The 26,217-nt window shown below is 42.5% G+C and overlaps 1 protein-coding gene across 2 annotated transcripts in view; it reads right to left on the bottom strand.

The window, feature by feature from the left end:
* Window positions 1–4,343: 4,343 nt before the first annotated feature.
* Window positions 4,344–26,217, bottom strand: part of LOC135502007 (vang-like protein 2) — a 48,639-nt gene continuing 26,765 nt past the window's right edge. For both annotated transcript variants that reach the window (XM_064794437.1, XM_064794435.1), the window contains exon 3: window positions 4,344–10,983. In XM_064794437.1, coding sequence (XP_064650507.1) covers window positions 10,556–10,983 — 428 coding nt within the window. In that variant the 3' untranslated portion in view covers window positions 4,344–10,555. The remainder of the gene's footprint in view (window positions 10,984–26,217) is intronic.

The following is a 26,217-nucleotide window of genomic DNA, read 5'->3' as shown; positions in this document are numbered from 1 at the left end:
GGAAATCATGCAACATTTTTGTTGGAATCCCATCCAAGATGTCCACACGCACTTCGGAATTGCAACTTATGCGAAATACAGTAGAACTTCTCTATTCAGGACACCCTCGGGACTGACAAGTGATGTCCTTTATAAAGAGGTGTCCAGATTATATAGGTCAAATCGAATGGAAACGACCAATTTGGGACTAAAACTAGTGTCCATAATGGAGAGGCTGCTTTTATAGAGAGGTGTCCACTTAGGGAGGTTCCACTGTACACAAACAATGAGCACCATGGGACCGTCATGACAATAACAAGTAATCTCTGTGATAAAAACACTTTGGCGGCTGCGCACTGCATATTGTAAACGAACGGGGAACATAAACACTGGCAATTCATCATGGCCTGTTCAGGATTGATGTAAGAGGATGAGTCATCCCAAGAGGAGATGTGGCTACATGAATGCTAGCGTTTCAAGCGCTACCTCGGGTTAGCATACCAGATAAGCTAGCACTCACTATTGGAAAAGCAATCACAGCTGTAGTGTTTGTAGGTCTTATTTAATCACGTTCTCGTAACATACAACAAATTACTTGCATATGAGGTTTTATGAAAATTCATTCATGTACAGCCCTAGTCACAACTGACATGCCCTCTGCTTTGTACAAGAATGGCACAAGCTAAGCTCTGGTGCTGCGTAAGCTATGGGCTCCCGACACACCAGTTGTGTACATATCGCTGTGCAGGTTTCGCACATGGTGCGCAAAACATACGACAGATTCTGCATCAGTGTAAAAGGGGCGCATGAGTTGACCACAGCCCACACGAAGGTTAAAGGATAACTATTGCCAAATTTCACCATATAATGTTTTAGCTGTTTTTGACAAATGGCTACGTCACTTTCTCATAAATCGGTAAGGTTTTCGAATTGAAATGCACATTTTCTAGAAATTAATGGTTTAATCCCGCCCGGACAGCTCGCTTCGATGCCGTTTTCGTTGATGACGTCACAACATGAACATTTTTGCGGTCGCGGTGGTTTACATTCAGCGATTTTATAATAAATCTAATCAAAAATGGAAAATTTGAGCTTTACATTTGTGATCAACAATTAAAAACAGACGTATTTCCGCAAAGTTGTAAATCACACCATTGTATCACTTTAAGTAGATTATAGTCAGCATTCGCGTAACTGCCGCCAAGGTTGCATGCACATTTTTCATAAAACATACGAATAAGGGCATGTCTATTGTGACAGAGACTGTAGGTTGCTTCAGATTTTAGTATAGGACAAGTGTGCATTCATCTGTTGTGTGGTTATGTAAAGCCTCATTCAATTTTTAGTTTTTTCTTCATTCTGTTCCAAGTCCCTCTTATAATTGAAAATTCTTTTGAGTGAATTTGCAACTCAAGAGGAAAAGACATTATCATTGATGCAGATGCAATTTTGCTTTTATACATCACTTTATATGGACCAGCGGTCTCAAAGCACTTACATCAACTGCAACTGCATACATTTGTTTGTGAATAATGCTCTGGGGTAAAATTATCGAATAGATAATGTGCACTGCACTTGAGTTTCAGCTGCATGGCTTTGAACATACTGATCTGGTTTCTCCATGATTCAATAACATCATGGCGAAACTAGATCAGTATGACAGTGTCAACTTTTAACTTCAGACTTGTGAATCAATGAAAACTATGAAATAAGGAAAGGTCGAGGATAGCGGTCAGGTTTGTAACCTTCTCCAAGAGCATTCGCTGATCACCAACCAGGAATGCTGCCTCCAGTCTAACGACTAATAATCTAACTCTAACAAGGCAAATGTTTTAATTAGAGACCTCCACGCTGGTGACAATTCAGCCGAAACATCCAAAGGAATGTTGCATCAAGCGGTCGGCTCTCCCAAAGAAAAAATCAAACCATCCCCCTATTTTTACCGAAGCCTGGGGTCGATGAAAAAGTGGTTCATTCTTCCGAATGGTCATAAATTTTCTCTGCCACTGCCCACAAAGAAGTGTTTATTTCCACTTGGGTGCTGACATTATTTGACGGGCTAGCCTCTTCCTATTTTGATACGGTGTTAGTGGATTAGGTAACACTTCTCATCAGTTAGGCCGCTCATCAAACACACTGCTCAAGAGGGCATGAAATGATCAATAGGAACTTTTTTCGCTGGAACAAGACCTTTTTTTCTCATGGGGAGTGGGAAATAAATGCCTGCATGAACCTACGGATTCCAAAATCTGTGTTTCATATTCAAGCGGGCATTGCCAGTAGATTTTTTTTCTGTCCAGGTGGCTCTTTTCTCAATGGGTAGGGGAACCACTGGATCAAACCTACAGGCAGCTTTGAAAGTCCTTCAAAACGGCAACAAATGATGGATTTTTTCCTTTTTCTTTATGGGGTATAGGGAAACAATATGTCCAAATATCCACATGCCGACTTATCGTCAATCCTAAAGTCTCCTCCTTTCCTATTTGAGGGATTACGACGTACAACGCCATGGATCAGCATAAATATCCAAGGCAGATCTCAATGAAAGTGTTCAGAACTCAAGATGGCATGTGACCTTCACAGATTCTGGAATGAAGCACTATTGAATGATCCACATGCTCATCCCATTTTACCATACACTGACTGCATCAACACTTTTATAAACTCTATCTTGTACCCTTCCAGCAATTAGCCTTAGCAATTAGTTGCCTACCAGGTAATGTAGACTGTGAAATGTTTGCAAAACTGAAGTTCACGGATAACATGCTCATTTCCATTCATGGTAGACGAAATGGGCTTTCTACCAAAATGTAATGGTTTTGCATTGAAGTCAATATCTTTGCAAACAAATGTGGATGTTCGCCTCCCAATTTGTGATAACTATTAAAACCAGACAGTCGTGAACATACCGGTCTACAGCATAGCTAAAACTACTTTAATAAGGTGAACACAAATGTCAAGTCTTGACTAATATTTCATTGTCTATAACTCATCTTTATTCTAAAGCCAAAGTTAACTTTATGAAATTAATAGAATTACGTTACCAAAGCTGAATAAATTGCATAAAATCACCAAAATATTCTGGTGTAGTCCCCAAGAAGCAGTATCTGTTAGTGATATCTGGCATAATCGAGACGAAATGCATAATCATCATTCACGGTTAGAGACATGCTAGAAATATTTCAACATAGAAGGGATCGATTTCGAAGTGATTGGCAGGTACACAGAAAGAAATCTCATTGTCTGAACTTGACACAGATTTGGACTATTTGTCTCGATCTGAGATACACTAGCCTCAATCTGAAATACAGTTGTCTCAATCTGAGATAACAGTTGTCTCAATCTAAGATAACAGTTGTCTCAATCTGAGATCCAGCTGTCTCTATTGGAGTTCCAGTTGTCTCAATCAGAGTTCCAGTTGTCTCAAATTGAGCTCCAGTTGTCTGATCCAGATATCTCAATCTGAGATCCAACTGTCTTAACCTGAGATCAATTTAAGGATATTGAACTTTTGGTTGACATTATTTTGGATTGAAAGTTGGGTAAAAACCTACCCCAGTTCACATCAGAACGATGGAGAGAACGCCAACTTTCAACATAAACATCAGAGACAAGACAAACAATCCTGTTTCAAAGCAAGTTGAGATGGATATGACACAAACAGTTTTGTCTGCCGAGACACTTCACCTGAAATTGTTCTCTGTATGACTGCACCTTCTGGCTGAGTGTGTGAGTTTGCCACCAACAGGGCTCCACTTCCAGGCAGCTTGGACTCAAAGATACTTCTCTGCTAATGTAAAATGGATACAAGTAATTTTAATAGTATCCATGCATTGGGTCATGTGTCTTTCTAAATTGTCTTGCTAAATACAGTGGAACCTCCCATAGCGGACACCTCTCTATCAAGGACAACCTCTCTATTAAGGACACTAGTTTTGGTCCCAAATTGGTTGTTTCCATTGAATTTGACCTCTCCAATCATGACGCCTCTCTATCAAGGACAGTAGTTGTTAATCCCAAGTGTGTCCTTAATAGAGAATTTCTACTGTATCTCAAGACACTAACCAAATTCATGTTTCCAACAAGGAGTCTAAAAGAGACGGAATGAGAGATGGCACATGAAATGTCTTTCTTGGCCCAACCTTGGACAGGTCCCCAAAAACGATTTTTTAAAGATTTTAACATTCCTGTTCTGTGATTGGTTAAGGGTGTCTTTGAAGTGTTGATTACTTCCTAAAAACATTCCCCGGAAAGATATCTAGCAAGTCTCTTACATGTGATTAACAAGAAAGTGTTAAATTCCTTTGAAATAATCCATCCACATTGATGATTTTAACGTCTTCAAAAATATAGACATCTTGTGATTAAATATAGGTATATCTTTATTTTACATGAACAGTTAGATACACTAGAACATCAGCTACATGGGATGTCTTGTGACTGAGATGAGAGCAGTATTGAGCGGGGAAGAGGGCTATGGCCGCCCAGAAATCCCCGAAAAACGAGTGTTTTAGGCAGAATTTGGGCAAAAACTGGTGTTCTGCTCCCCCCAAGACAAAAGTTTTTTAAAATAGCCCCTGCAGTTTTAATGTTCAGGCAGTAAAATCTAACTGAGACCAGCAGGACATCGATTTTGGATTCACCCAAAATTATGTAGGTTTTCATCTAAACTTAACCAGCCTCGCATTGGGAAGGCACCACAGGTTTTTTTTTGGTCCAACACAGACGAAAACTGAGAGTGCTAGCTGCTCTCATCTCAGACAAGACAGAATGATAATTTGCAGAACCAGCCATCCTTAAACTTCTCACATCGATGGCAAACATTTGTACAAAAACTGCAGCAAAACAGACGGCGGACAACATCGGATGAGCTATGTACACAAGTTGAGGGGAGAGAAGAAATGCTTGCATACCGTCAATGACGCGATTTACAGGTTGTTATTTGTGATTTGGACTGTATCACTAAAAGCAAATTACTACTGTAAACCAGGAAATATTCCATTTCATCTTCTTGTTAATTGCAACTTTAGCATACACCTTATACAATGTAGAATTTTGGCAACTCTGTATTAACAGTAATTCAATTAGATTTTTTAAGACCATTATATTTTCACGACAATCAGTTGACATTAAAATGAAAGGCAAGCAAACATCTCCTGATTTACAGTCCTTCAAGGTTTGATTTGATATATCTGTATAGACAATCGTTGGGTGAAGTACAATGTTCTTTGTTTCTTTTTCCCACTGTTTCCATCTAACTGTTGAGTTTGCAGAAAGCATTTTTTGCTCGACATCCAAGCAGGCAGTGAGATGGTACACATACTTTCTAGGGTGACTTGAATACTAACAGGAGAAAGGTAGCATTCTAAACCAGGCCCAAGAAGGCATCAATCTGATTGATCAATGACGAAATCTCAATAACCAATCAGAATACTGCACCCAATTGTGACACTTACTTGGCAAAAGGTTGGGATTACCGACTCGTCTCAACATGTTAGATTGTTACACCCGAGATATATTGGTATAACAAACTTGTCAAATGATATCAAACATCAGAACAATATTGTGAGGTTTGGCAGAATTTTAGTTCTCCCAATGCATGCCTGTGGCAATCATTTCCATGATCAAATCTGTCTTGGTTAAGAAAGGGTTATTGCGACTTGACCTTGGCCTGTTGAACCTCTCTAATCATCAATCTCTCAAAGTCATAGATACTTTCGTAAGAAATCCTGATCCCAGATCACGATAATATCTTACAAAAGTATTCTAAGAAATAATCCAACATCATACAGATAATACTCATTGTCACAGGTAGCAAGAAATGCGATACAAATTTCTTAACAATGGTGCAAAAAGATTGGAGCGGCAAAATCCACGAGGGATAACAACAGGTTACGACAAACGAGATCCTGTTGAAAAAGATGTGTCATCTTTGTACCATTCAAATATATACCTAAGATGCTGATATTATATTACTAAGGATTGTATGATTGTTGTGTCTTAGGTGGTGTCGCTTGCCTCTCGCTTATTGAGCTCCTTTACCCTTGATTTTTTTCCGTGTGTTGTTCTCAGGTTTTGTTCCTTTTGCTTGGGACTCTTACGAACAAATACTAAACAAATGGTGTGAAGGGGACCCCAGACACAGTGAGAATTCTTCAACCAAATCACAATCAATGGTGACTTGGATTACAAAGATTCACCCCTTAATCGCAGGACTCTCTGTTCTAAAACTCATTTATTGTGTTGTTGAAGGGGAACCTCCCATAGCGGACACCAGTTTTTGTCTTAAATTGGTCGTTTCCATTCAATTTGACCTCTTCAATCAGGACACGTCTCTATTAAGGATAGTACTGGGTGTCCTCAATAGAGAGGTTCTACTGTATAAGGTTTCTTGAGGCAAGTCTAAAAATGTGAATAATTTTTCTACATAATTTTTCCATCTTTTATTTTTTATCAAAATTTCAACAAGGTCCTTGAACCTGTTATTAACTTCAGGTAATTTGTCAAGTGTCCTTATCACTCTACTATAAGACGAAGGACATCTGAGGAGATTTACCATCACTTCATCTTTTCCCGTCACCTCCCATACAACTCAGCGGTGTCTAGTACGCCAAAGCAGGAAGATTAACCATTTGAGATATTCATCTCGCAAGTTATCTCCTTTGGTTGCCGTGGCGACCGAATTAACAAGTCCAACATCCTGAATAATCTCATCGGCCGTTGTGCCACTTGAATGCCAAATATTTCGCTTTGAAATCACCGACGACCACTGGAATATGTTGTCATCAATATGTGCCACATATCACAGCCCAATGTCTCTTGAAATTATAGACCATCATGCTTTTTAACATTTTCTTTAAAACTGACAAAGCTATACGGATTTCAAATTTATTACAGTAATATGTTTTTTTGTCAAATTTGTTTCAAATCATCAGAAAAGTTATATTGCAGATGATTATTAGACATCTTTTCAGCTTGAGATTTGTTTAAAACTTTGTTCACCTTTGGAATCTAAGGGCAAAACATCAGGTATGTCAGAACAGGTTGTTTAAATGTGGACGCTGATCTCAATTGATAGACTGAGCGCCTGCTTTCATAAAATAGTGTTTTACAAACTAACATTTTGAAACGTTTTCTCAAACTCTTCCATTTGCACCCCAGCAAAGGGGCAAACCACATTTCATAATCTGTGGAGTTTCTAAGCCAATTCTGAATCATCATGCATGATCAACATTTTCTTCAACCATTATCAATCTTGGGGAAATACGCCCGAAATGTTGAAATTTTCATCTCGTTAATCCAGTAGTAATTAATGACACTTCGTTACATAAACTCAGGGTTCGTTAAGTCGCTAACGATCTTCAAACAATTAATCTTATTTGCCCTAATTAATGTGTGTTTGCTTGACAGTTACGAATGAGACCAGAGATAAGCTAGGAATCTTGCGATATCCCTGTTGCACAGTGATTGGATTATGTTGTTTCCATGGCAACGTAATTTGTTTTGGACGGTCTGGAAATTAAATTTGCTATAAACCCACTGGATTCCTCTTGTAGTCTTATGACAAGTGTCAACTTTTTACACACCAATCCTGGAAATAGGATGTTGTCCCAGGCCAAAATGAGTACAATAAAACCTCTCTATTAAGGATACCCACATGACTGACAACTGCTGTCCTTAATAGAGAGGTGTCCTGATTAAAGATGTTAGATTGAATGGAAACAACCCCTTTGAGACCAAAACAGGTGTCCTTAATAGAGAGGTGTCCGCTAAGGTTCCTCTGTACATCCAGCACAGTATCTATACCAGTCATACACTGCTGGTATAATTGATAGAAATGGCCGAGGGCTTCCAGACAAGATAAAGTTCGCCCATAGACAAAATGGAAGTTGTCAGATCAGCTGTGTGCACATGTATACATACTGTTTTGTAGTAGCACTTGCAGAGCCTCCCTTTTTTGCATTATCAGGCTGTATGTAATGTCGTAACCTCCAATTAGGCATCAAGTTACATCTTGAATCTGCAACAATTGCTCCAATTCTTTAAGTCGAAGTGTGGAAGCATCGATGTGCACAAGACATGACAACATGGAGTTGTCTCTCCTGTTGGAACCATGGTAAATCTTATTTCATCAGATGATGAATCATATGAAGAGGTCATGTCATGTACCATTAATGTAGATAAATTATGGTACCGTCATACTGTCATATGCTTCTGCATGAATCAGGATGGGTTAAGGACTGGCAAAGACATCGCTCATAATCTCGTATCAATCGTGAACCGCTTTAGAAGCATGTCATCTCCACGATGATATCAGATATACAAGCCATTAACATCGCTCGAGAAATGGGATATCCCCAACAAGAAATTCATAAGGAGGCATAATTTACGGCAGGAATAATTAAGAAATTGTATCAAGTATCTTGTACATGATATGAAACTGCACAGAAGGCTCTCGCACGAGTACTTCTGTTTTGTTTAAGTCAAACATGGACAGGCTGCATATTGACATTGAAGTGCTGGCACGCTTGTTACGTTCACAATTGTATCAGAGGCTGAGTTGCATTTCGATCAATAGAGGTTCTGAGCTGAGAAGGTGGTGACTCACCCTGGGGTATAATCTCAGAGGTAGCGCCGACACGAGATGGTAAGCTGGATCTTTGTACGAATCAAAGGAATAGGTTTGCACGAATAAGGTTTTTAGGCCTGTTGTCGAAATCAATGTATCACATCAAAATGTCGCATTGGTTAAAATTGAAATAGGGGACACGACACCACACTGCTAAAAGGTGGCTCCACTTGTCTGTTGAAGGTGAAGACACGGTTTATTCTATAAAATGGTCCTAAGTACACTATCGTCCACTACAGATGGACACCTGATGATGTCACGGCCAATTCGGAAACATCTTGCGCATGCACTCTTATATCTCTTCAACATGGTTTTCATTAAGAAAATTTGTGAAAAAAACCGTCCTCCTGTTGAGATTTCTCTCGATAACATACTGATGCCAACCGATGATGAACTACTGCTTTTGTGACATTACCGTATCCAAGTTTTATTCTGAAATATCATGCAAGTCACGAGATAGTCGAGAAAAACTCCTCCTATCTAAGTGAAACCAACAACGATCGCGCGATGTTGATATTGTTACATCACACCATCCTCTGTTGAGCGTCATATGCGGAGAATTATAAGTTTTGCGTGACGTCCGAATGACATCATTTTGTAGATAAAGATATCCATTGGACATACAGAGTCCAAAGCTCTTTTCTAAGGGTGTTCTGTACCAATGTTTGTGTTCCCCATGTACCATTGCAAAATGCTTGGGCTACAAATGTATGTAAATATCCAGTCAGCTGTGTATGTGGGAATAGGGTATTCTACTTCAAGCCAAGCCTCACAATATTGCTTACTCTTTTTGGTAATGAATTTGACAGGCAATCATATGTTTAACAACACCTTTGGAGAGAAGTTTCACATCCTTCAAGACAATCAGTACTTAGAGACGACTCAGTAATGTTTGAAAGCAGAATACAGTCCAAGTCACAATTGACACCAGTCCTGCTTCGCGTCAGTGACGTGCAACTTACGTGTGAGTTCCGCGCCAATGGCGCACCAGTGACACGCTTTCTCTCTATGTTTCTCATATATTACGCGCGATTGATGCGCTGGGTAGCGTGTCAACGACGCGATTTATGGGATGTCAATTGTGATTTGGGCTGTAATTTGGGCTATGAAACGTTCTTGAACTAGAACATGTAACAGTGTTGTGCAAGAAACAAGGCACTCAAGATATACTGTTCAAATTATGTACAGAATGTCCCAAAAGAGAGTCACATTTAAAAAAGAACAGGAAAAGCCTGAGCATTTCAGTGTTTTTCTTGAGTCTTCTGGAACGTTGTTCAATACTACAACACGTTGAACACAGTCTACTGCCCAAATATTCAATAATCAGGCCTATCTGGAATAAACTTAAAAACAGTAAACTGATCTGCCTTACAGTGACACTTTTTTCGGGACAGTCTGTAGAGTATTAAAGTAGAAATAATAGCGTAGCAAACCTCTCCGAGGCCATATAAAGAAAATTAGCAAAAGTTAATTACAAAATAGTATACAAATGGCATGACAGTTAAAGAGTATACACCTTAGTCTGGTCTCCAAGCAAAGAGCCCCCTGGTGGCCACATGACGAACCTCATATACACAAACAATCCTTGTGATTGGCAGCATGATCCATGGCTAAATTTTAAATCCTGATTAGTGATAGGTTGACATGGGTAATCCAGAGATTCTGATTGGTCCATATCAATAAACTCCTGAATCCTGATTTGCTACCTCAAGTCAACAGAGATTCTGGTTAGTCCGTTTGAATATATCCTTAATCCTGATTCGCTCCCTATGTCACCACAGAGTCAAACATCAGCAGTTGATTGGCTAACACATTTTCAGTCAAACTAAATTGTTTTTCAATCCAAGAAGCAAAATGATACGTAGCCCTACATAATCCATAGATACATGATTATAGGCCCAACTTGGATAGAAACACAACAAGCATCCAGCAAGAACACATCCACTTCTACACTGACGTTTCCGACTGCAATTTCAAGACAAACTTATTTGTCTTAGGGTTAATAACTTCCTCAGTCACTGAAAAATGCGGTATTTTGCGAATGCTACACAACAGCGACACTTCACCTTGTCTTAGATTGAATATTGTGCCATGTTCGACTGCTCTGCTTAATAGCTGGTCACAAATCAACACCCACGGTTGTGTTTTACGATATTCCCTTTCGTTTTGAATAATTGGGCCTTGGGTCAAGTACTTCTCTAAGAAAGCCTTTGGCCCCATGTCGTGACATATACACACCGCCAGATGGTTCATGATCGACTCCATGGTGTAGCGAGGCTGCTGGCGGGTGATGCGGAGATACTTCTGGAGAGCTCGTGCCATGGAGGGGAAAACAGCTTGTGCGCTTTCCTGAGGGTCCATCGGGATGGCTGGGCCTGTAACGAAAGAGACATGCAAAGGTAAGATTTTCAGTTCTGCAACCTGAAGTGCCAGCTATTTTAATGACAATAATTTATATGCAACATGTGAGCGATTGGAGAAACATTACTCTACATTTCTGGGACCAACATCTATTCCCGCATATGGATTGAAACCCACCCATATGTTTTACGTTTCACAAGGATTTCGCCTCTATCTGGCGCCGAAATGATGCTTATACAAGACTTGATAGCATTTAGGGACTACGATTATTGCTCCCTTCCACGGGATGCTGGTCTTTCATAGGTTAACTTTCCAATAAGGACTGGTACCCATTTATACTCGTGGGTAAAGAGGGTGGAGAGGATTTTTTGGTCATTTTGGCAGTGAATGCAGAAATACCGAGAATCTTTGGCTCCATGAACATTTCACAATTTATGATACCCGGATTACTTTTAAGTTACGTGACAACAAACAAATAAGTCACCTAGTCAGGTGGAAAGCCACTTTTCAAGCAAATATGACTTCTAACAAGTACAATTCACGTTTTCACACGTTTCACAAATAAAAACAAAATAACGTCTGCTATTTGTGAAACTACAGAACATAAAACAGCACCGCACAAAAGGGAAAATTCTCTTAAGAACACCTGAGATTGGAACATTCCAAGAGGTTTGTGGTCTTTTGTTGAGGTCTGTCCCTATCCTAAGGGGTCGAAAATCTCTTGTTGCCAATGTTTTATTTACATTTCAAAAGAACAAAATTGAGAGAAAGATGTGTAAACATTTTGTGATTTGGTGTGGAAAGTCATCCTGCTTCATACATGGGTTGTGTTGTAAGATCATGCAAGACCGAGAGCTATGACGGCGGTGATTAGAGAACATTTGCCCTAAAACGAAAACCACAACCAAACCTGGCTTTGCGCAAAGAGGAAAATGCAGGGAGGAAAAAAAATTAAGTCCAGCTGCCAAAAAGGTTTTATGACAAACCAACGACCATCATTTATCTTGGTCAAATATACACAGAGGCTGCCTGCTGACTGTATAGCAAGGGTTAATGTAGATAGAAGCCTTCTCTGCAACAGGAAGAGACTGCATCTCAGCAAGACTACAGCCTTCAGTCCATCTTTATAGTTTGCAGTGGAGTCAATCATTTCGGTCTCACCGCCACCCAATCAATCAAGATATCACTCTACCCTCAACAAAGTAATCTCAGGAATTTGTTCTCGATATTGATAAATCTGCCGACATTAACTGAGCACGGTGATTGGAATTGTTCAGAGGTAAACATATTTATCAGGGAACGTTAGAGAAGCTGCCAAGAGGTGTATAGGGATGCTAGCTAGATGTAGCCAATGGGAGCATAATGTGCACCAACGTCTCCCACATCGTGAGTGTTTGGGCAGCAAGTACTGTAGAACCTCTCTATTGAGGACATCCTTGGGACTGACAAGTGGTGTCCTTATTAGAGAGGTGTCCTGATTAGAGAGGTCAAATTGAATGGAAACAACCAATTTGGGAACAAAACCAGTGTCCTTAATATAGGGGTATCCACTAAGGGAGGTTCCATTGTAATTGCAATATTCAGGTGCTTGTTCCCGCAAGCCTGCACATTGGGTACATGCACTGCTGATTCATGGTTAGTGCTCAGGGCTCAAACTAGACTTTCTAACTCGGGAGTCAAACTTAAGTCTTGACAAAACTCAGGAGTCCTGTAACATATTTCTAAGTTAAGAGTTTTAAAATTGAGGGTCCTGGGCCAAGTTCCATGCTTCAAAAGACACTTTCGGGGGTTATCTCGAGCCCTCGTACATGCACATATACCGCTGCAAAGAGGGACAGGACAGGACATGTTTCAGTGGTAATGACACTGTATGCTGGTTTCATATCCTCCCCATGCTCATGTGAGGGGTGAGGGCTGAGCTCAAAACAGCCCTGCCATGATGTGACAAAGGAATCTAGCCAGTGCTATGAATGATTGTATGTTACATGTATGTAACAAATACTAGAGAATTTCCTCCACCAGACGCTTTAGTGATTTAGCGAGTTTGATATACAACATAGCCTGAAATTGTAATGCTGTGTATGGGATACAAAAAAAGTTGACTACTCGGCCAACGTCTGGTGTCCTCAAAACGTATTCTCGCTGTTTAAAGAACTCCCCATTTATGAGTGTTTTTGCAACAGGTTTCCTTAATGTGATATTCCACAGAGACTAAAAAATTGCAGCATTTGAACATGTTACACTTGACTTAAAGGGGGATTGCGCAAGAAGAACCTATTGGCCAACTTTTTGCATTTACTCTGGCTGTGAAAATGAACTTTCTCATTTCCTGTTCATAAAGCACAGCGCTAGACTTGGTCTGATGAACATGTGGGCAATGGGGGCCATTCAGAAACTTGTGTATGACTTGATGATACTTTGATACCGACTGAGGCGCGGTAAGGGCAATGTATTGCTCCTACCAAGTTCGTTTTAGATTCTTTTTAAAAGTGTGCTAAGTGACAAATACTATTATTCCGGTTGATTAAGAGGAGCTGACACATGCATTGTCAATATCATGCAAACTGCATTATTTGTTGCTCCCTGAAGTCTCTTTTTCAACAACAAATGATGATTCTGCATGAAGTGCTCTGAGTAACACTCTCTCTTATTTGAACAATGCCATTAACTTCAGGCATAACAAGCATTGCCATGGCAACGAAATAATACTTTGCACACTGTGCATAGTTTTTCACAAAATAAACTATTTGATCTGCTTTCTGTTATGGTTATGGTACAAGCTTTTGATATGAGTGGTGACAACAAAGTTGTCATTTCTGTTCACCTCTATGATGATTTTCAATGTTGGGTTGTTGTGGTTGGTGACTTCCAGAGCAGAATTTACAATATGTGGAATACATCAAGTACTACATCATGATGAACACACCAAGAAACCATCCAAAATACACTTAGATGATTCTTTCCTTCTCCTTCTTCGGAGTTCGCTCTGCACTTGGTGTCTTATTCTCATGGGAGTATTCCTCCAAGGTGGAAAGGTGTCTTTTACGTGCACTAATTACTATGGTAAGGTGCCAGTTGGGTTTATTGGCCGTGTGACAAGGTCTTCGGCTGAGTCTACAGCAAGCTGCTCATGTTTTTTTTTACTTGGTCTAAAGTTCGCCTTGATTTAGACACCAGATACAAGAAACTTCAGTGTTAAGTCCCAATCAAAGGACTGTGAGAGTGAAAGTGCACTGGTTCATCCAGAAATACAATCCTGGGTTCCCCCATTTTCGAACCTTTGCCCTATTGCGTGGTAGTCAGCAGCGTTAACCACTAGGTTAAAAATGAGGCTTCTTGATTCTTCCGTAAGTGTGTACATCCCCTACTCTGGAGATATTATAAACAGCAAGCACAGACGATTGGAAACAGAAAAAAACCATCTTAAAGGTAGTCCCTGTTTGGAAATAGTGATGAAGGACTGGGGAATTGTGATGAAGTTTCGAGTGATACATTGTCGGCTCTAACACAAAGAAAATCTTGCAGTGTTTTCCTTGCTCATACATTTTTTATGAAGTGCTTTGGGGCGGTTCAAACGACCGTATTATCAGTATTAGGAGTCATTTCCTGAGCGTTGACTCACACGAGCGCCGTGTCATAGGGTAATATATTGTCTAATGGTCGCATTAATCTGGTGACCAATCGCACAAACATTAATGTTGCTTTATTTGCCATTTTAATTTAGTTTTTCTCAAAAGAGCGCCTTCGTTGATGGGGCGGATGTTTCAGCCTAAAGTCAGTCGTACAAAAGTTGTGTTATCTCATGAAAGAATTGAAGGAAATGGTAATATTCCAACATCTATAGGCAAAACTTCATGCATTAAGTGAGTAAAGCACAACTGTATACGGTTCAGCTTTGGTTGACATGGACTTCTGTGTCATTGGGACATTTTTTCAAGTTCTTTGCGAAGTTATCTTCTGCAAGGTTATGCTGCATGGCTTGTTTTACTCTTATTTATTTTTCTGTTGGGGGACAATATCAATAATGCCTGGATATAAAGCTTTGCAAAGAATCATCTTGCCTGCTGCATTGGTTGACCATCTGCATTTTAATATTTTTGGTTAGCTTGATACAAGACAAGAATGTCTCAATGAAATGGCCAGGGCCATTGTGCTCACCTCATGTGGAGGAAAGATGGATAAAGAGCATTGTATTGTGTCATGTAGTGTTAGGTTTGATGTAGGTCCAAGCAATTACAATTTCCCCAAAATGGCCAATTTACAGTACATTCGACCTCTGTGACCTTGAAAAGTAGGTCAAATCAAAGAAGACCCGGGTGACACATTGAATGGTTGTTAGAATTAGATGTACCTATGATATAAAATTGGTGCCAATCGGGCAAGTCATTACTAGGAATAATGGCATTTTGAAGTATTTAGGATTTGGCCCCCTCCCTGGAGGCCAAACGGCAAATCAGATCGCACCAAACTTCGGTACCTGAGATCACCTGACCAAGGGGTACATGTGTACTTAATTTGTGATCAATAGTCATTGCAGTTAAGAAACGTGCCATAGTTACGGCCTGACAGCGAATTTACGCCATTTGACCTCTGTGACCTTGACAAGAAGGTCAAATTAAAAACCTGTGTGACATATACTGTATGGTGGTTAGATGTACCCATGATATCAAATTGGTGGCAATCGGGCAAGAAGTTAAGGAATAATCACATTTTTAAGGTTTTTGGATTTTGCCCCCTGGTGGTCAAGTGGTGAATCATATTGGACCAAACTTCAGTCCCTGAGATCACCTGACTAAGGGGTAAATGTGTACCAAATTTGGTATCAATAGTCATTGCAGTTTAGAAACGTGCCATCGTTACATCCTAACGGCCAATTTACACCATTTGACCTCTGTGACCTTGAAAAGGAGGTCAAATCAAAAACCCGGAGGATATATGATGCACCTTTGCTAGAAGTACCTACCATATTTTTTTCAAAATTTCCCGACTACTATTAAGGGAGATATTGCATATTTTCACTTTTAACGTTTGGCCCCCTGGTGGCCAAACCATGAAACGAATCGGACCGAAACTTGGTCACCAAGGTGTCATTACATAAGGGTACATGTGTACCAAGTTTCAACTCAATAGCTCTAACAGTTACGAAACGTGCCCTGCTAACGGACGACGGACGACGACGGACGACGACGACGACGACGACGACGACGGACGACGGACGCCACGGTATGGGATAAGCTCACCTCTGCTAAGAGGTGAGCTAAAAAGTAGCTTGGCAATTCTTTTAAAAAGATAACTGTGATATCAAAGACAGACTTTCTGCTCCAGTATGTCTTGAATAAACAGTTACTCCAGTTTTCAGGCCCTACTGCAAGATTTCATGCAGTGTAGATCTTATGATCAAAACACTACCATGCCGGCGAGATACATCACAGGCACTTCACCCATTTCATACAAAATTCTAGCTTCTTGGTTTGTTGATTCTGGTGGCAGAATGCCATGGATGTTGTGGTGGAAACAGAATCCGGCTTGCTTCAGATCTAATGGATGCTGGGTGGACTGTTTATGGGGGAACACCTGAGAAATGCACCATCTACCTCTACCCCTGACTGTTGCCTACCTGGAGTTGAACGCAGATGAAACAGCAAAGGATGCACATCAAAGCAGTTTGTATCCTTCTGTAATGTTTCAGACCATCTGAACCAAGGAAATTCATCCTGATCAAGTTAATAAAGAAGTACAAATTTTGAACATTGCTTCTTAGAAGAGTGCTCATGGGTAGGCCTTCGCCATTCATTTTCCAAAATTTGAAAATTGAACTCAAATTTGAAAATTTCAACTTAACCAATAATGAATTTCAAGAATGCCGTTTTGTGCAGCATACAATGAATACTAAGTTTCAGCGAATGCACTATGGCACTGTGACTTGCTCTTTTCGTGAGCCATCAGTGACTACAATGAATATATTATGTGACGGCTGTCACAGCAAAACCATTGCCCTTGTCTTTCAGAAGATGAACCTAAATGACACCAGGAGATAATGGAAGAAATTGATGTGCTCATATTTCACAAAAGGCAGACAACAGAGAAATGGACAAACAGTCTGTCTCAACCTGCCAAGCTCAGAGCGACATGCACCTGGTTTTGCTGTGATGGTTCACATATACACAAACACCGTGTACCCCTTTAATAAAACATGAGTGTCATCTGACAAGTCAGCCCTTGATCATGGCATGTCTGACATAGTGCAACTCATGATGTCACCCAGCACATGATTTGTCACGTCTTCAAAAATTTATTGGACAAGAAAATGCTTTGTTTTTCTGCACTACGAGCGCTGTCATCCGGCTCAGATGAACTCGGTATCAGTCCCGTATATAAGCCATATCCTAGCAATTGGCTGGACCTTGGCATCCTCATGGTCGGCTTAGATTTGGCATTGAGCTGCAAACCGCAGTGATACACACTGTCACATCAGAGCACATGCAATTCCAGAAGAACCTTCATTGTACTTCATTGACCTATTGAGCAGGCAAGCTGACTGCAGCTGTGATGGCAATCCTTTACTGATTCATTCAATGATTCACCTTGAAAGAAAATATTTTCCAATCAAACATGTTCGTTTCTTGATCTCGTCCTGAAATAAGATCGTGGCAGGTGCTTGAGAAAAACTTCTAGAAGATACATTCAACTACTGAGTAAGGCAGGTAAATGTACATCGCATTTAGCACAGGATTAAACTTTCAAGGTCAAGAAGTTTCACTTTCATCAAGACCCACAGTTGGCCACTCTTGGGATTCTGCTCAACAACAACATGGCTGTAGTTCACATTGTAACGTCAGAAAACTTTAAAGTTAACCAGAGTGCTTGAACATGTTTCTTGCTCCTTGTCTTAAAGACCGACCTTTTCCAGATACCAAACACCGGGTGGAGAGCAATTTACCTATGGCCTGCCCACATTTGCGAGATGCAGGCTGCCTGAGCTCTGGCCCCATGCTGGCAAGATAAGGCTAATGTGGCTTGACAACTGAAGTGTGATGAGTGTAAACAATCTCAAGAGGTTGCTTCAGTTCCATATCTTGGTGCTTTACCAAAATTAGATTTCGGGTTTATGTACTCCAATTTGGGATGTTTGAGAAAAAAGAATTTAAAAGAGACATTTTTTGAAATCATTTCAAGTTTTCTTTTGCCACCTAATATTCAAAGTGATCATGCAGTTACTCATTAGCAAACAAAGAAATATTTATGAAATGAAAAGCTAAGAACATGTGAGCAAACCTAAATTTATGCATGACTCACAATCCAAATTACTCAATGAAGGCCTATAGACCTGCCGGATTTTAGGAATACTAGTATAAATCAATGTGTTATTTGTGGATTAACCTTGTCTGGAAGAAACCAAGGGAAACTATAAATTGTGCTTTGATTGATAAAGTCGAATGAAACACAACAAACAATTCAATGTCTGAGGTAATATATATCCTTCATTATCTGATATTTAGAAAATGCTTTTTCTCCTGCATTGTTGAAATAAAATGTACGATATACTATTTTGGTGTGCAGTAATATTTGAAAATAAATCTACATGTAAACCTAATCCTGCAATATTTCAATATTTTATTCAGAGAATTCTAATTCTACCAGACTATAATACCCGGCCAAACCTATGCTTCAATAAACTAATTGCACTTGACATATGCAGTGATAAACTTGAGTGCTCACAGCATGTGGCCTATATAGCTTTCCCTCTGATGTTACCTAGCCAGGCTGCATCATACTGACATTGCCCCTGATTCGTTCTGGCTATCTACTTGCCCCGCCTCCATAGTGCCAATCATATTCAAAAAATAGAGGGGCAGGCCCTGAAATCTTCTAATTTCTCTTTATTGGCTGGGAGATAGGACTTGAACTTTGAGAATGTTGTTGCTGAGGCATTCATAGATTTGACTGACAGTTTCCAGGAAATTCTGAGGCCTGATGCCAAAGTTATGTGGGATATTTTAATCTTGACCGTTGGAGGTCCTGGGAGCAATGATATCAGTTGAGCACTGGATCAGTGACAGGTGAAGAGCCTTTTATACCCGGGGTCGGTCTTTAAGTTTTGTTTTAGGGAATTAATACCGAGCAGGTGGTCCTCGGAAGTTTAATCAAGACCACATGGGATGACTGAAAATGCAGGCAGAAGCCCAAGTGATTTATTTGAGGTCTCGCCAAGCAGTCTTTATCAGACAACTAATGACAACTTACGACCAGGTATTAATTTCTATTCTATAAGGCTGTCCTTATGTCAGACTGAAACTGTGGCCCGCCTTTCTGAAATGCTTGCTGAAACACTATTTATCTTTAAAAACTTATTTTTGCGTGGTGGCGTGAACACATATAGTTCTGTTTCTAGCATGCAGCGAATAACGCTTTTAAAACTTTTGAAAAGAACTTGGAGTGCAAATGAGATAAAGATGCATTCATGCCATAATGTTATATTTTGTGTGGGGAGGAAGGACGGAGTCATCATTGGAACAACCAGACTTGACTTGTGTAGACATGGCAGACAAGAAGGGGTTTAATGTGTGTATAGCCTTCATGTATGGTGTCTTCAAAACACAACTTTGCAAACATATAAGCTACCACATGCTTACATAGGATTCCTTCTCTCAAACACACCGCTCTGATTGATTGATCCATTCTGACCCACCTGCACACTTCCCCCTCCACACCAGACTTTTATATTGTAACAGTTTAAGGCTTATCGACTCTGGCCAAACTCCATAAAGTACAGTATTATAAACATACAAGCAACCGTAAACAGCCAGCTCCCTGAACTTTCAAGCCCTCTGCAGTGTTCAGTTATTCAGTTTCACTGACGTAGCGTTGAGCATCAGAATGTGGCGTTCAACTCAATGCACCTGCCTCCTCACTGCCCCCTGGTGGTCAATAATCACTTGTTTGGTTACAATTACTTCCAAACCCCCGGGGAGAAATGCCAAACACAGCACGCTCCAGTAGGATCAGGTTGGAGAGGCGGCAAGGTTTCATCATATCACCTGCACAATTGCATTCATCACTTTATACAAGGTACAATTTTTTCTGGCATTTTTGGGTTGAAACCAACCAAGAATGCTTTCCTCCTAAAATTTTTCCACACTCCCGTATTCTTCACTGTGCAGTAGCCTGCACAGAGCGTACAAAGATTGGATGGAACACATCGAATGCGATGAAGAACAGCATGTTTCACCCTAACTTGGGTTTTGAAAATCGGCTCTAATAATATAAAGGTAGTGCAGACGATGCAAAGGTTTTTTTGTTTGCTCAAGGCAATCGGGATCAAAAGGGTTGAGCAGAGCAACATTTCCTGCAGAAATCATCAGTGGTAACTATCATGGTACAGGTGATTTTTACCACTTTGTTAAAGATTCTGGTATTCTGAATGTGCCTGAACTGTAGTCCAGGTAACCTCCTGCTGCTATGTGCCCCAGAACGGTTATTGAAGAAAACCAGAATGATTGAAATCATTGACATGAAACAAAATCATTGAAATGACACGAAATAATCGAAACAAATACTCATGAAATGCACCACCTCAAAATGAAAAAGACTCATCCTAATAGCAAGTAAAGGAATACAGGTGCACAGCTGTGCCAAATTGTCGTCTACAAACATCCCAATGTGTGATTATGAGGATATTGTTGTTATTTCAAAAAAACTGTTTTCATTTCAATGATTCTGATGATTTCATTCTGTTTCTACATTTCATTTCATTCATTTACCCCCCCCCCCCCCCCGATGCTGACCAAACTTCAAAGGGTCTTCATCTTGATCTTTGTATACATCCAATTGCCCATTTCCTTACAAGAAATGGCCATTTTGTTAGTTCATACTTACCTATGGAACACTTTTGCATGTTACTCCATTTGGGCTCAAACACAAGAGTATCCCTTTAATTTTCTAAAGGGAGAACTGAGTTAACAGCTCGGCCGCCAGGCGGCGCCCTGACCGATCCCGCGAGATCGCGCCGATCTCATGCCGCCATATTTAGTCTTTACTCTTGAGCGTTAATAAAGAGTATGTCCCGTTTGTGGGGACGGCGGGAGGGCCGTGTTCCATAGGTAAGTATGAACTAACAAAATGGCCATTTCTTGTAAGGAAATGGGCATTTTGTGTCATTCAAACTTACCTATGGAACACTTTTGCATCGAATCCCAGCAACCTATTGGAGGTGGGAAACGAGGACTTACCTAAGGCTGAGCTGTTGTTCCATCCAGGAGGCACCACCGGCATATTAGCTAAGGAGGACCGCCAGGGGAAAGAAATGGGGAGAACCGGAGGACCGGTATTTTGATCTCGGTATTACAATCATATTATAGAGAGTAATAGACCCATTCTCCGGAAAGCGCTAGAATTGCGTAATAAAACCATCTTCTTTCCGGCAACAGAGCTTAGAGCAAGTAAGGCATGTTGAAGGGTGTAGAATGAATTATTGCTAAACAACAATAAGAAATTGCGTCCTTTCTAGTCTACTAGGGGTTGCCTGGATGTTGAAGATAGGGCATATCAAAAATGGCGCAAGATGCGCGTTTGACTCTTCAATCGGGCTTCCCCCCCCTTTTTTGATCTAGCCAGGATCAAACAACATGCCCCGCAGACACAATCGGGCCGATTGTGTGCATGCCATCTACGAGGGAAGAAACGTCTCGTAGGTAGAAACGAGAGAATGTGGAGTGATTACTCCAACATGCAGCGGAAACGACTTCTTGAAGAGCAACTCCTCGGTAGTTAGCCCAGGAGGTGGCTAGTGCTCTAACTTCGTGCGCTGAGATGTTAGCTAGCGCACGAAGATCAGAGGAAGTCTTCAAGGTGTTGTAGGAAAGACGAATAGTCTCCACAATCCACCTTGAAATAGTGGCGGCCGCTATCTCTCGTTTATTTCCCTCCTTATAGGACAAAAACAAACGCTCTCTCCCCTGGCGGATACCGGGAGGTTTTGTCCTATTTATGTAGAACTTTAGGGCCCTGACGGGACATAAAGTTCTGTCAGGAAGATCATAAGAGATCGTTCCTGACAGAGAGGGAATAGTAACCGGGGGCCGAGAGGCGGCCGGTCCCTGGTTCTTCGCCAGAAATCCTGGTATAAAAGCCAGGATAACCTCCCCTCCCTCTCTAAAAGCCAGCTTCTTAAAAGAAAGTGCATGGAGCTCTGATCTCCGTTGGGCGGTAGCCAAGGCTACTAGAAAGACCGTTTTGAGTGTCAGATATTTCATGGATGAAATAGACATGGGTTCAAAAGGATGCCTCATGAGCACCTTAAGGACAACAGAAAGGTCCCATTTAGGGGTGTTGTGAACCGGTCTAGGACGCTCTAATAACATTCCTCTGAAAAGAGGGGTTATTTGGTCCTCCCAACGAAGATCCCAGGTGCTTAAAACACGGAGGGTAGAAGCGATGGCGGACTTGTACCCTTTTATAGCCGTGACAGATAGTTGTCTTTCCGTGAATAATTCAATAAGGAAATCAACTAATCTGTATATAGAGGGAGAGATCGGATTAACTCCATTCTCCCTGAACCAGGAAGTGAAGGTAGACCACTTTCCTTGATACGCATCAAGGGTAGACCCCCTTTGAGGTGCGGACATGCGCTTGACAGCGATGTCCGAAAAGCCTCTCTGTGGAGATGCAACTGGATAAGTTCCAGGCGTGAAACTTGAAAAATCCAGGGTTCTGGTGGTAGCATCTCCCCAGGGGGTGCCACAGGAGGTGCTTCCAAGTAGGAAGACTCCTGGGGTGATCTATCAGGAGCTCCAGCAAGGCTGGGAACCAGGCCTGATTTGGCCAGCAAGGTGCGATGAGAGTTATTCTCACCGGATGGCTGGTCAAGATCTTGTTCAGGACTGGTTGGATGAGAGGGAGGGGTGGAAACGCATATGCGTTCAGCCCGACCCAAGAGGCTGTAAGGCTGTCGACTTCCAGGGCCTCTTCGTCCGGAAGTGGAGAGTAATAGATGGGAAGGCGATTGTTCAGCCTGGTGGCGAACAGATCTACCTTCGGAGATTGCCAAAGGCGACAAAGGTCGTCTACAATCTCCTGATGGAGTGTCCACTCTGTCTGAACTAGCTTGTTCTGACGGGACAGGGCGTCGGCAAGGATGTTGCGATTGCCCGGTATGTGTCTGGCACATATCGATACTCCAAGGTCGGCACAAAGATGGTAAAGCTCCCAAGTTAGCTGGCAAAGAATGCCGGACTTTGTGCCTCCCTGTCTCCTGACATATGCTACTACTGTAGAATTGTCGGAGAACAGGGTTACTCTCCGATTCTTCAGGCGAAGGGAAAGAGCCCTCACGGCAAGAAGGACAGCCTTCATTTCCAATATATTTATTGGAAGAATGGTCTCCTCCCTTGTCCATAGACCTCTTATGGACATGTCCCCGTTGTTCAGATGTGCTCCCCACCCTAGTAGGGAAGCATCTGTGAACAGGGACACTTCTGGGGGCGGTGGAGCAAGATCTACACCGCTTTGGAGACGAGTCTCCGACTCCCAGAAGTTCCAGACGTTCTTGAGTAGGTATTGAGGTATCAATACCAACTTGTCTAATGGGTCCCTGTGGGGTTTCCATAGAGACATTAGAAACATCTGGATGGGACGCATATATAGACGGCCAAGGGGGATTTGATCTGCTGCCGAATTCAGAAGTCCCAAAAGGCTCAAGCATCGCCTTGCGGGAGCTTGAGTCCTTCCTCTGAATTCTGCGACGAGATGAAGAATTTTCTTTATCCTGTCTAGGGGGGGCAGCATTTTCCCTATGGCCGTAAGGAACCGAACTCCAACGTAAACGAAGTCTTGGGATGGTATGAATTCTGACTTTGTTTCGTTGATAATCCAACCTGCGGAAACTACTTTTTGCTTTAGAACCTGAAGTTGTTGCAGTAGTAGTTCCCGCGATTTGCAACGGAGTAGCCAATCGTCTAGGTAGTGATGGAGCTTGAACCCCATCACGTGAAAGGGAGCGACGAAGGCTGTGACTATCATCGTAAAAATTAGGGGTGCCGATGCCAGACCGAACGGCAGGGCCCTGAATTGATACGTCTTTCCTTCGTAATGGAATCGAAGGAAGTGTTGATAGTCTGGATGGATCGGTACATGTAAGTACGCATCCATTAAATCCATCGATACCGCCCAATCGTTGGGCTGTATCGCCGTTGCTATAGACCTGGTGGTTTCCATCTTGAAATGAGGAACATTCAAGAAGGTGTTTAACCTGGAAAGGTCTATGATCAGCCTCCATGTCCCTGCTTTCTTGGGAACCAAGAAAACGTGGCTGTAAAAGCCGGGGGAGCATGGATCTTGAAGGACCTGGATAGCTTGCTTCTCCAGTAATGTCGCGACCTCTGCTTGGAGGGCAGAGGCCTTGACTGGGTCCTTCGGTGGCTGAACTGGGGTTGGATATATGGTAGTCGGGGGGGGGTACGGTTGAAATCTAGTTTCACTCCGTACCTCAACATGTTTGGGACTGGGGACCCCTTTGGGCACCAATCGTCCCAAATGTCTGCAAATTTTTGCAGACGGCCCCCGACTACCGGAGTCGGCTCCTTTTTGCGTCCGGGAGGAGAAAGGAGGGGGGAGTCACCTCTTCCGGCCAGCACCCCTTGGGCGAAAGGAGTGCTTAGTCGGACCGGATCCACCCTGGTTAGAGGAAGTATTTTTCCTCTTTCCAGTCCGGCGACCCTCCGCTTCCCGTCGGAAGGATCCAGCAGGAGCAGGCTGACTAGGCGGGGTAGGCCTAGGCAGGACCTGCCTGGCGTACGGGATTGAACCCGATGCCTGCTGGGGCCTCTCTATCTTTCTAGCGTTAGGTAGAGAGGTCTTGGCCCTCTGTGTCGCAGTGGGGGCATATAATTTGTCCCAATCTTTCTGTGCTTGAGCCGCCTCTTGTACAGAATCTGCGAACAGGAAAGAACCGTCCATAGGAGCGGTTCTTAAGGCCCTTCCAGCTGGAGGGATCTGATGACATTGAGAGAGCCCAGTGCGGCGTCTCTACGGAGTAGGACGCTATTTGCTGCGGTCTTGGCGGACAGCGCAATAGCGTGCCTAATCGAATGTGACAAGGATGTCACAAGCGATTTTGTGTCATCAGATAGTGACTCATTATCTTTTAGGGATCTGGCTAGGGCCAGGTTAGTGTGCTCTGCGTAGGAGAGCACCGCTAACGTGTTTTTGGCCAGACCCTCTTGTGCTCTAAGGTCTCGGTAAGCCGAGGAGGAGGTCACCCTAGGCACCAGTTGGTCCAGCTGTACATCGTCCTTTAATATGGAAGTCGATGCTGCAGCTGGACAGCCGGCCGAGCTGACTCGATAATAGTCAGCGCGGTACTGCCTAACGGGAGGAAGTTGTGCCGTGAACAACTTCCCCGGTTTACACCAAGCTTCCGGTCCGACTGCCGGAAGGACAGGGATGGAAGTACGTTGGTGGGCGCCTTGTGAGTCTCTGATTGTACGCTCCAAAAGTTCAGAGACTGCTAACACCGACGGGGAGGGAGGAAGGAATTCAAGTGCCCGAGTGGAGCCTTGAGAAACCTGTGGATTGGGATCCACTTCCTGTCCCCAGAGTGAAAAGGTCGGTGTTGACAAGGCTGGCAGTTCCGGCGGGGTAGGGCACAGATCCTGCGGGAGGTACGCTCTGATCAAGGATCTGAGTGTCCTCATATCCGACAGGATACTGGCCTCCTCTGGTGACAGCTCCTCCTGATTGGGGGAGCGGTAGCCTGGCTGAGAACTCTCGTTCTCAGAAAATTCCTCTAAAATAGAGGAGTCGGATGGTGGGTATCCGATGGGACCAGGCGCACCAGAGGAACCGGAACCCTGCTCCAGATGGCTGAGTCTATCAGAAAGACCTGCTACCATCTGGATGAGCTGGGACAGTTGCTGTCCCGACTCGGGTTCCGGACCCGACGTGCGGCTTCTCTCAACGACGGGCGGTTGAGGCGAGGGTGAGCGCATAAGCGAACCCTGGAAGCCGTATGTGCGGGCGAATGGGTCTTCCGGAAGCGGAAGTTGCCCATATTCTGAACTAGAGTTCAGATGTCCTCCCTGCGAAGCTCGTTCCATGGGAACGACGCCTCTGCTACGAGGAGGGGGTGGCACTTCCGGTTGGTTCCACCCAAGAGGTTGGCCAACGTAGGAAGGTGCCTGCATTTCCGGTAGGACGAAGTCCGAAACCCGAAATGCCCGTAACTCCTTCGCCGGTATGGAGCTACCGGAAGC

The sequence above is a fragment of the Lineus longissimus genome, chromosome 18, assembly GCF_910592395.1.
Source record: "Lineus longissimus chromosome 18, tnLinLong1.2, whole genome shotgun sequence".
Classification (NCBI taxonomy): Eukaryota; Metazoa; Nemertea; class Pilidiophora; order Heteronemertea; family Lineidae; genus Lineus; species Lineus longissimus.
This window is presented reverse-complemented; position numbering and strand designations above follow the sequence as displayed.